Source organism: Dama dama, chromosome 18 (genome assembly GCF_033118175.1).
Source record: "Dama dama isolate Ldn47 chromosome 18, ASM3311817v1, whole genome shotgun sequence".
NCBI lineage: Eukaryota > Metazoa > Chordata > Mammalia > Artiodactyla > Cervidae > Dama > Dama dama.
The window spans coordinates 53857623-53870036 of record NC_083698.1 but is presented as its reverse complement, the minus strand read 5'-3'; the positions used below and the strand labels follow the sequence as shown (position 1 = coordinate 53870036).

The following is a 12414-nucleotide window of genomic DNA, read 5'->3' as shown; positions in this document are numbered from 1 at the left end:
AGCCTCCCTGTTTACGGTGCTTTGTTAGCAAAGCCCTAAAATGGGCTTCCCTGGTGACTCGGTCAGTAAAGAATCCTCCTGCTATGCAGGAGACCTGGGTTCCATCTCTGGTTGAGAAGATCCCCTGCAGGAGGAAATGGCAACCCACTCCTGTATTCTTGCCTGGGAAATCTCATGGACAGAGGACCCTGGCGGAATATAGTCCATGGGGTTGCAAAGCGTCAGACATGACTTAACAACTAAACCACCACATAATAAACTAATAATACATGAAGTAAGAGGGGAATCACCCAATCTGAACTTCCTTTCCTTAATTCTAATTAGTTTATGTTAAAAACTATTTCCATTTTCCAAGAACAAATGAACTTTCTGACGGTAAAGCTATAACAGGTTTTAAATTCTTGGGAGGTATTCTATGCAGTGGATGGTCCACCCAGTGGGAAAGCTATCTGTTCTTTTTGGTTCTCAATTTCATAACTCCTCTGAAAGGCAAATGATGATTTGTAGGCTCAATTGTAAAAGGCCTAGAGATTATTAAATTTTTGAGGAATGGCTCATAAACTTGGCCCATCCCTGACTCTTCCATTACCCACAGAAAGCAGGATTCACGACACAGGATGCCCATGTACCCCCATGCCCACCCCAGTCCACATCATGTGCAAGCTTCTTACATGTACACTTTCAGGATGAGGTCATCTTTCGTCTCTCCCGTCAGCAGGTCAGCAATGCTAAGAACTGCACAGCCAAAGGGTCGCCGGTACTGGACACTGCAGGCATTCTTTTTTTCTCCTGCCCCCATTCGACCTGTTCAATGAGAAAGCACACCTAGATCAAGGAGCCATTTGATTGATCCAGCTTAAGGCAAGACACATACAGCCATAATATAAGTCATATGAAATGTAATGGGTGATGGTAAAGACACAGAGTTGGGGCAACTGTTGCCTCTGTTCTGAACTCTCCCCTCAGACCACATACTTGTGCGACCTTGGGCACGCAGTGCAAACTCTGGCTATTGGCTGTTACCTACAAAACATGAAGACTGAAGCTGAGCCCATGTGTGGGTACCCTTCCCGACGCATTCACGAAGGCACCCCAGGAGAACTGCATCCAAAAAGGCAGTAAGGGTGCCCATTTCATTTTCTACTTGTAAGATTCTCCATATTTCAAAAAATGATTCCAAACATTTCACCTCTGAAAAGAAGTGATTTGAGATCACCTGAGGTATAGCAAGTAAGCACAGATGAGCAAATGAGCATGTTCTTTCCTGACTCAGTATGCAGACTGAGATATCCAGGGATCCTTTTTTAACCCCGAAATGGTTTCTACTTGTTTAAATTGTTAGATGTTTTTAAGTCTGTGGTTGACATACTGTTTTAATTTATCGTTGCATTTAATTACCAACAGGTTATTTTGAAAACGGAAAGCAAAAAGCACACTGGAGCTGTAACATAACAAGCTAAAGTGAGGAGAAATAATGAAAAAAGTCTGTCAGTCTGTTTCCAGATGCCAGGGAACAGATCTGTACATTGTTTCCACCTGACTGAAGTCCTCCTACAACATGTCTGCATGGCTCTAGTACTTTTCCAAATCCAATGCTAAATAGAAAAAAAGAAAGGAATGGCAGTATTCAATTTGGCTTTCATTCTTCAGTAAAAAAGGAAAATTGCCCCTCTGATATAGCAACTTCAGAGTAATACTTATAAACAGAAGCTGGAATACCACTTAATGGTGGTAAAAACCACAGAAAAAACAACAAAAAGAAGAGGATTTCTGACATAATGAAAAGGGTTTTTCCCTGTTGAAGTCCCTTTTGAATAATTAATGTGTGACAGTCTTGAAATGTACTTTCTTGGATGATGTTTCATTTTCATTGGTATATTACTAATATATTGATTAACAGGCCTAAGGATAATAAGAATGCTGATTTACAATGGAATCATGTGCTAGACTCAACACTATAAAAAGAGTTGAGAGGACTCCTCTGAGATCAGGGACCGGTGTTCACTATGTGGCATGCATGGGTTTGGAGAATCATTAGGTATTACCATGTAGGTACAGGGTTTCCCAGATGCGGTGGTAGAGAATTCACCTGCCAATGTAGGAGACGCAAGAAATGTGGGTATGATCCCTGGGTTGGAAAGACCCCCAGGAGAAGGGAATGGCAACCCACTCCAGTATTCTTGCCCGGAGAATCCCATGGGCAGAGGAGCCTGGCGGGCTGCAATCCATGGGGTCACAAAGAATCAGTCACAACTGAGTGTACATGCAGGCAGCGTAGGGGGTCATGTCGGTCCAGGCTTATTAACAGGGTGAATACGGAAACCTGGCTACTGTGAACTCAAGAACAGTAAGCAAAACAAGGACAATAAATGTAATGAAGGCTGTAGTAGGACTAATAATTATTAGGGCAAAGGTTGTTCTTCGAATTACATGAATTAGTAGGTGTTCAGCTGTAATATTAGCTGTTAGCTGTTAGTCATATAGCTAGGGCTATTGGTTGGGTGAATATGCAAATAGTTTCAATAACTACAAATATACTGGTAAGAGGAATGGGTATTCCCTATGGTAGAAAATACATTAGAGATGCTTTTGTTTTATGGTGAAAGCCTATAGTAATTGTTCATGATAAAAAAGGGATAAATATACCTAAAATTATCAAAAGTTGTGTGGTGGGTATAAATGAATGTGGTAAAAGACCAACTAAGTTTGTTGGGTTGATAAACAAGCACTATAAGTATTTCTGTTCAGGTCTGCCCTTTATAGTTATGAATGGTCATTATCTGTTTTGTCGCAAGTTGAACCAATCACTGCTAAATAGAAATCATGCAGTTATTCATGAATCTAGTGTGGGGAAACTCTCTCTCTCTTTATTTCCTCCCCTTCTTTCCGATCAAAGACCAGGCCTCAAATTCCAGGGCAGGTGCTGTCACTCCCGTCTTGGCAGCCAGTGCAGGCCAGTGTGCCCTTTTCTTACTAAGTCCATGCAAGGAATATTCTAGGAAAAGTTCTTACTCTTTCTAGAATGATTTTTCTATTTGTCCCTGATAGACAAGGATCTTCCACTCCTTCATTTCACTGAAGCAGATTAAATCTTAACCTTTCTGAGTTTCTTACCTCCATTATTACTGGACTGATCATCAGGCAAGTTTTTGCAGTAATGTCAATATAGAATTAATTTGACCAAAGCTTAGGGAAGGAAAGTAGGTAATTTGGGATTCAACATTCATTCTGATGACTTAATGATCATAAATAGCTTAGTAAAATATACAGCCACTAATCAAATGCCAGGTATCTGAAAGGCAGCCCTGTGATGGGTAATACTATGCAGTCGTTTCCTCAACTGTATCCTGGGAGTGAAGGACAGAGATACCCAGCCCATGGGCAAGCAAGACATGTGATCATTTTCTACCACCAAAAACCTGTAGATACTTCTCTACAAGTTCTGAAAGCTAAAGTGGTTTACTTTTTATCTCAACCTTGTAGAAGATTATATTCAAATTGTATCCATGTTTACATGAAGATGTCCAAAATCACATTTTACATTAACAATTGCTGTGACAAATTTGAATACATTTTAAAAAACCACAAAGAATTACATAAACTGCACCCCTGCCATCCTGGGCACAGACAGAGGCTCTTATCTCATAAATACACAGAAACACGCATTACAAGGTTGACCATTTTAAAAGACTCTTTCCAATTTCTACACCCCATACTCATGTATAAAAAGAAAATTAAAACAAAACCAAAGACAGTTCACTTATTTACTTATTTCTGCTGTCCCTCAAATATAAAAAGAGGATAAAATTAAATGGGTTTTAAGAACAGACTTTTATGAGGAAAAATGCTGAGAAAATCTTTGTTGAAACAACATTTTATAGTCTCTCTCAATGCAAAATGGGGTCATCGTGTGTATAAAATAAAAAACCATAAAAAAAAATAAAAGTCACCATGCAGGACTGCATGGTGAGATATTACTCTCATGCAGAAGTCTCCTCAGCAAGCCGTGTAGCAGTTAGTGAGGAACGGGGAGCCGGTTCTCAGCATCAGTTGGTTAGCTTTCCTAGAGAAATGACTTAGGTTCCACCATGTATTTCCTCTGCCATAAAATGCCTGCTTTTAGAGGTCTTATATGTGTAAACCTAGTGACCATGTTTTGGTTTTGATGTGCAAGGGCATTGTAGAACACTGAAAGTGTGTTCTGCAAGAGGTTAGTAAGTGTTACATTATATAAGTGTTTCCACAGTCAAATCAAATCTGGAGAGAGCTAGGGTCAACAAAGTTAGAGAAGCAATTTTATTCTTCCCTGTAGGATTTCTCAGACTCTTTAATAAGCTGATGAAATTATACAAGTGAAAAATATATATACAGCATTCAGTTTTTCATAGCCTTTTTCTTATAGCACCCTGTGTAATAATGCTCTGCAGCCTTCCACACTGGGAAATGCCAGTTGGTGTAAAGTTTTCATAAATGTGTAGAAAATCCAGCTCCTAAAAGTTTAATGTATGCTGTTAACAGAAATTAGAATTTGAGTAGACAAATACCAAGTGTATGAATCCAATATTTTTAGAAAGTCCAATAAAACAAAATGAAATGCAGCAAACTAACTAATGACTTACATGGACAGAGAACAAACTCTATTTATGGCAGTGTGAGTGTTTGGGGAGACCAGAATCCCAAATTCTGCGAATATTGGATTCAGATCTTGCTTGGACTTCTTTTGGATCCAGACAGCACATAAACCACAAGTACACAGAAACCTCGCAGCGACTCCCCACCGTGCTCCTGTCACACCAAGCGTCACACCTACCGATTCGGATGATGTGCACAGTGATGTAGATGTCCTTCCTGAGCTCGCTGCTGCCCAAATCCTACCAAAAAACAAAGTCTGGTCATTGTAGAACTCATCCTTTAGGCAGAAGCACTTATAGGGCATAGCACATTGTTTTAACAAATAACAGAAGAAAGACACATATGAACATTCTTAATGGATTTTTTTTTGGAGCAGAAGCACATAATTCAAATCCTGTTCTAAAAATACCACTCTGATCAACTTTACTGTAAGCCTACAGATATCAAATAAGACTTAAAAAAGAAAAGCCCATTCTTTTTTCAGTCTCTGGTTCACTCATTCTTTAAATATTTCTTAAATACATACTAAATAGCACGTGCCGCTCTGAGCCCTGTCACGCTGGGCTTCGGCCATAGAGAACAGGCTCTCACACACACTGAAGGGACAAAGGTGTGTTGTGAGAGCTGGCCTTCAGATTTCAGGGCATTATTGCAATTTACACTCTTCCCTGGCGGCTCTGACAGCAAACAATCTCCTGCAATGCAGGAGATCTGGGTTTGATCCTTGTGTTGGGAAGATCCCCTGGAGGAGCAAATGGCAACCTACTCCAGTATTCTTGCCTGGGAAATCCCCTGGACAGTGGAGCCTGATGGGCAAAGAGTTAGACACCACTGAGCAACAAACACTTTCATTCCACTTTCACTGTAATTTGTGTGTTATTTACAAAGTTTCAGCAAATCCACTATGTTCTCTCATAATAACTTACTCTCTTAAATAAGATAAAGTACTTAAGAAAGAATCTGCCTCCTTGATAAAACAAGATCCACTTACCACAAAGAGAGAGCAGTGTCGTTCTGGTTTATCTGGGGCTTTGGGAAGCCCGTTTCTATTTAGCCTCAAGAAAAATCTCTCACTACAAGAGAAAAGAAGTTGAATATTTTTAGAATTAATTAATATTTAAGGACTCGTCACCTTTCTAGCTGCTCTTTGTCCTAAGGGTTAAACTCAAAATTTTTTAGGCTTTTCACTAATATCAAAACTGTGTATATAAATTAGAAGAACACCCAAGACAGTAAACATTTGCTTCACTTCCGACAAAGCTAGCAAAGCAGAATGTGCAAAAGCAGAAAACATACATATGCAAACAAAAAAAAGAACTTTTAGAAAGTTTCCACATCCATGAAATCATCACTATTACTTTAAAAAGTAGAAACAAGGACACTAAAAGGAAAAAATCTGACTTAACATGTTCTGTGTATTTGTACCTAAAATTATTTTTCATGCTTTGTGTCATTGTATTTACTTCACATCATACATGAACACTATTCCGAGTACTAACAATCCATTAGAAGGCTTAGTATTTTATGCTCCTATAAACCTAATCCAAAACACAAAAAGAGAGACCAGGTAGTGAAACCTGAATATTCTTTGGTCCACAAAGAAATAGAAAACCTCACAATGCCTGCAGAACTTGCAATTGAAATCGCAGCAACACCTGGATATAATGCAAATACAAATAATGCTGTTGATCAGTCACTAATTTAAGTCATTTCAAGGTAATGTGTTACAATATTTATATTAAAAAAAAATGAGTATCACCCTTGCCCCTACATTAATGTACCAGCTACCACAAGCTTCTGAATTTCAATATCCTGGTGCCCATGATAGAATCAAATGGCTGGCTGCCTCAGGCAGAGAACACACAGCTAACATCTCCAAAATGTGAAATTAGTAAATGGCGTGGCCTTGGTCAGTAGCTTCCTTCGGTCTAGGGATCAGGCAGAGAAAGGGAGAGCAGAGCAACAGGAGGGCTCAGACCCTTCCAAGTCTCCATGCATATTCATCACTTGGTTCTTGCCATAAATAATGGCGCTGTATTTATATCAAAATCTCCCTTCTCCCCTACAGGGGGAGAAATGAGAACCATAATCAGATCTCTAAGGAAGCATATGGTTTTAAATTTATGGCTGTTTTGGAACATTTTTATTCTCTTTTGCCATCTAAATCAAGACAGATATATTTAACAGATTCAACTACCTGGCTCACCCTGTCCTTTTTTAATGCCTATCCCTGATCTTTCACACAACAAAGCGCAAGCAATACATATGTCCATGAGGTCACTTCCTGCACCTATTACCTATGTCTTATTCCATAGAGCAGTGGCCGATGAGATCTGATGAAGAGAATATAAATTGCTGCAAGGATTCTCAAATGAAGCATACGAAGTTCCCATATAATTCTGAGGCAGAGGCTGGAAATGACAGATTCGACCAAGACTGCAGAGTTAAATTAATCTTATTCAATTGTCATTTACTATAATTCATGGCAAAGGACTGCAAGCTCACCTCAGAGTGGAAGAATATTCACTATTATTTCAAATTCATCTTGGGGAAAAATGAATTACACTTGAAAATAATCATAGCACTAGGTAACACTACTTCTTTAAGAAAACACTATTTTTTATTTGAGAATGGGCACTCTGTTAAGGACTTTACATGGATTAATCTCTTTTACCCTCACAATGCTCTTGGGAAGTTGGTACTCTTATTCTGTCATTTTATAGTTGGGAAAACTAAGAAATAGTAAATAGTTTTGTTCAAGATCACAGAGCAGATGTGTGACTGAGTAGGAATTCTATGCCACATAATACCTACCTTCATTTGAATGCTATAAAATAAATTCTTTCTCTACTTCATAGAATATCTGAGCATATTTACAGAATATTGAGATAGGGAAGAAGTCATTCATCTGTAAGGGACACCCACTGACTCAGTCAAGCCTGGTCCTAACTCTCTCCATATTCTTTCTTGGCTAAACTTGATTTAGTAGGTTTCAAAGCCATCCCTGGCTTGAAAGTATTCCTTGGTAATTTTTTCAATGAAGTATTCTTAGAAAAATGACTTTGGAAATAAATTATTTGCTAAACAAATGCAAAGCTTCAGAAAGATTTAAGTATTTGGTTTTAGTTGGTCAAAGCTCCTAAAGTTTAAGACCAGTATTTGGTTTTGCTTCTTAGTCAGCACCTACTGACATATTTATTGATTATATTTTAGCCCCAAATGAAAGCAGTGTGATCATTTTCTGCTGATTATAGGCAGCATGCTCCATTCTATATTTTTGAGGTGCATTTATGTTTGAGACTCCTCTTAACAGACTAAAACATTCGAAATAAATGCCACTTTATCTTCTGAAAGGTCAGTCAAAATGATAAATAACAAAAATATTAATATACAAAAGTCAATATGTCATTCCAGATATTGAGACCTTAACTTTAATGTTGATATAAAATAATATTTTATATTCACAAATTTTATCAATATTTTGGTAAAATGTTTTCTAAAGCATTCCATCTCAGAGATTTCTTTTGCTCTGTCACTATTTTAATTTCACTAGTCTAGACAGAATCCTGATTATGCAAGTATTATATCATATCCTGTTTCAGAAAGAATATCAATATTTACTAAGCCATATCCCTTAACTTAAGCATGCCTTCAGTCTAAAAATAGACTGAAGATGGGTACTACAGAGAAAAAAGTCATGTGCAATTTCCTTAAAACACAGACTTCTAAGAGGGGGAAAAACTCTCTTATGGTCAATTAAACAAAATCTTTTTATTCATCTGGTGACAAGTTGTTGGTATACAAACTCAATTTCTTTCAGCTTTAGTGATACAGCAACCACTTAATCGGCAAATGGTTTCAGAAGAAAAAAAAAGAACTACAGCAAAACATTTCAGAGTCTTTGAATTACAAATAAATACCCACCCACATGCTCACCAGGTGATATTAGTGTTAAAGAACCTGTCACCCATCTGCCAGTGCAGGAGACGCAAGAGACGTGGGATCAGTCCCTGGGCCGGGAATATCCCCTGGAGGAGGGCATAGCACCTCTCTCCAGTTTTCTTTCCTGGAGAATGCCATGGACAGAGGAGGTCACACAGAGTCAGACAGGACTGAGTGATAAACATTTTCATGCTTTCACACACTCACACACATTTGGAGAATGCCCACATGTTGCCTTTAAGGCAAGGGAAGAAACTAAATAAGTCAGTGACATTCCACTATGGCACATCTTCTAAAATTCTTTCAAAAACTTTTGTGGCCACCCACAAAGATATTTTCAACTTTCTACAGTTGATTCAAAGAGTGGCAACTCTGATTAGAAAACAAAATTAGTTTTCGTCAATTAAAAAATTGTCCTATTACCAGCCTGGAAGAGAAGGGGAGGTTGGGAGCGAATGGATACATGTATGTATGGCTGAGTCCCTTTGCTGTCTATCTGCAACTACCACAATATTGTTAAGTGGCTATACTCCAAGAAAATAAAAAGTTTAAAAACAAAGCAAAAAAAGTGTTCTATTATAAGATGTGCATACTTCCTATTTCCATTCTCAGATATCAACTAACGATTTGGTACCTTCTAGGTGTTTAAAGACTGAACAAATACAATCTTTTAGGAAAAAAATACAAATTATTAGGTAGCAACGTTCGCTCTCTTCCATATAACATCTTTTACACTTCATGGTAGCGAAACACATGAAATTCTCCAGGGACATATCGATCAATGGCACCTTACCATCAGACGTGAGAGTCACCTAATTAACTTCAGGGCCACTCTAGATTCTAGTCCATGCCATGTAACTCTGTCCACCACGCACATTCTAGGTCTTTATTATAACAAATATATTGTAATGGAAGTATCTATGGTGACATATTTTCAAATGGGAATGCCTCCTTCTTCATCATCAAACAATGAATTAGCACATAGAACACTTTCAGCAACACTGAAGAAATGGGATTTGATATTATTAGTAGCAGAGGAAAATCATCATTTGACTTCCCCTTACAGTGCTGTGTGCTCCCAGAGGAAATTTCACTGCCAGAGAAATTTAGTGTCCACCTGAATTCCTTGTGTGAGCCATTATGAATCACTGTGCGATAAATCAACAAGAGTAAATTATGTCTTTGGAAGTAAAGAATAAAAAATCACAATTATTTATTATTTATAATGTGCCTTCTTCTAAAAAGGATTTGAGAAAACCAAGATAGTGAAGTAACAGTGGGCATATTCATCCCCAGATATCCCAGGGGAAAATAGTACAACTCAAAATAAAATACACACATTTTATACGGATTTTCTCTAAGTCTCACAATCACCCTATAAGGGAGGAGCCCCTCCCATCCTCATTTTACAAATGAGAAAGCTGGAGCTTGGAGACACTGGGTAAGTTGGCCAAAGTTGCATGGTCAGTCAAGGATGGAGCCAAGAAATTAATATCCAGGGTCTGATTCCAAAGTCTCAGGTCTTAACCACAAAGCTATCTTCATAAAAACAGAACACCTCATAACAGACACAAAAAGAGCAAGTCTAACCGTATCATGTGAACCCAGGGTTTTTATTGTGAATATGTACAATAAAATACAAAAATAATTATTAAAACATGCATGAAGCCAGACAAAAATAAATAAAGCCACAAACCTATCTGTGTTTAGGGAGTTTAGGTCTGTTTCAACAGCATAGTTGGTAGAAAAGTTCTTACCAATGATGCAAATAACATGGGTGGCACAGTAGGGATCTGAAGACCCCAATGGCTTCTCTTCTCAGCAGGATAGGATGCTCCTATCTTCCCACTCCTCCTTCTAACACGCAGAAGCAGCTGTCCTTCTAAAGGCCCTACCTAGGGTCTTGGAGGCCTTCTGGACAGATGTGGGAGGGTCCTCCCAGCTTTCTGAGTCATCATATCAAGTGACTCTCCGATAACGGCATTCCTAGGACAATCATTTGCTTTCACAGAGCAATGTACCCATAGTTAGGGATGACCAGCATCAAGCACATTTTTTTATTTCTCTATATGAATTTTTGTTTATAACTCTATAGCTCCCTTCTCATAAGAAGCAATGTACCTATAGTTAGGAATGCCTAGTGGTTTAATGTTTGTGAAAGTTACACAATGTATAGCTACCTAGTGGTTTAATGTTTGTGAAAGTTACACAATGTATATTTTATACAGTAATTTATGATGATAATATATTGAAGTTGAAGTCTGACTAATCCACAAAAATTGCAAAGAATACTTTCAAAATCATTTTGGACAGTTAAAACACTGAAATAAATTTATGTTCTCCAAAAGCAACAGTAACAAAAGAGAGAAAACACTTGGATGGTCGTGTTCTGGTACACAAACTGGAAAAAGAACTATCTGGTTCTTTTGTGCTTATACTTGATAGAGGGCTTCCCTGGTGGCTCAGCAGTAAAGAATCCACCTGCAATGCAGGAGACACAGGTGTCATCCCTGGGTCGGGAAGAGCCCCGGAGCAGGTCACAGCAACACACTCCAGTATTCTTGCCTGGAGAATCCCATGGACAGCGGTGCCTGCCAGGCTACAGTCCATGGGGTCACACAGAGTCGGATACAACTGAAGCAACTTAACACACAGGCATGCATATTTTATAAAACAGCTGTACCAAAAAAATACCCCATGTAGCATCTCTGAAAGAACCAAGTTCCTTGTCTTAAATGTAACTATGCTGTGTGTGTGGACAATTACTATTTATTGTACATTGAGTAGTCATGCAGGGAGATGCGCCAAGAGCCAAGGAGGAAGCATTCGGAGCAAGAAGATGGAAGGAGAAGAGGAAGGAAAAAGGCTCTGCTGAGCTGACTTTAGGGCCTCTCCCCATAATGCCATAGTACACGATAGATGTTGATCTCAGTGCTTCTGTTTCACTGTTTCTCCTGCATTTTCTCAAATGCTTTCCGACTGACTAACATTGTAAGCTGCTTCCAACAACCTGCGCAGGGAACTGTTACTGTGTTCTTTCCTAGGACAAGTGGCAAAGGACAACCCACGGAGCATTCTAAATAGTCACAGTACCCCGAGCTGGTACTGCCACTGGCCAGGTAAGATACTCTAGAAAAGTGAGGGGAAAGCGCGCTAGCTGCCCTGGGGTGGCCACTGGACTGAGTTTCAGTGTCACCATGGCACAGAAGAAGGGACTGTCGGCCAGGCCATCTCCTAACGTGGGTGTGCACAACATTCCCCTGGGGAGCTGTAGAAAGCCCAGGTCCCAGTCTGGGGTTCCTGACTTACTGGACTATGGATCTAAAAGCTCTTGAATGTTTAAAAGCACAGTCACAGTTAACGGCCACAGTTTTGACCCAAATGCTTAAGCTCTAATCAGTCAGAATTGCTGACTGTCCCTTGGAAACAGGCAACACATGCCTGATATGTTCAGGTCAATGGCTTCTCCTCTTTGTCTCCCAACATATGACGGATGCAAACAAAGTGCTTCCTTGTCAATAAATAAAAGCAACTCCTCAAGCAAGTCTTCCTAGATAAAGCTATTAATATGCTTTCTAATTTTAAAAGTAAAGCAACACAAGGGTCATGAACTCTTCTGCTAACTAGAGGGAAATGAAACAAGAAGGATCATTGATACCAGGATTTCCACAGTAGTTTACTTAAAGAGCAGACAGATTCTGAGTTTTCTTTTTTAATATTACTGTCCAAACCCAGATTCACTTGACAAATATTTAAAGCTGAAGGACTAAGCAGTCAACTAAAGGGATGCTTTGTTAGGACAATAAAGGATTTTGCTTTAGTTGAACAATGAAAGAGAAG

General features: G+C 38.9%; 1 protein-coding gene across 3 annotated transcripts in view; it reads right to left on the bottom strand.

The window, feature by feature from the left end:
* The window catches only part of DOCK4 (dedicator of cytokinesis 4), a 479093-nt gene that overhangs the window by 212967 nt on the left and 253712 nt on the right, over positions 1–12414 (bottom strand). For all 3 annotated transcript variants that reach the window (XM_061165346.1, XM_061165344.1, XM_061165347.1), the window contains 3 exons: positions 5624–5705; positions 4811–4871; positions 672–804 (listed from right to left, as the gene is read on the bottom strand). In XM_061165346.1, coding sequence (XP_061021329.1) covers positions 672–804; positions 4811–4871; positions 5624–5705 — 276 coding nt within the window. The remainder of the gene's footprint in view (positions 1–671; positions 805–4810; positions 4872–5623; positions 5706–12414) is intronic.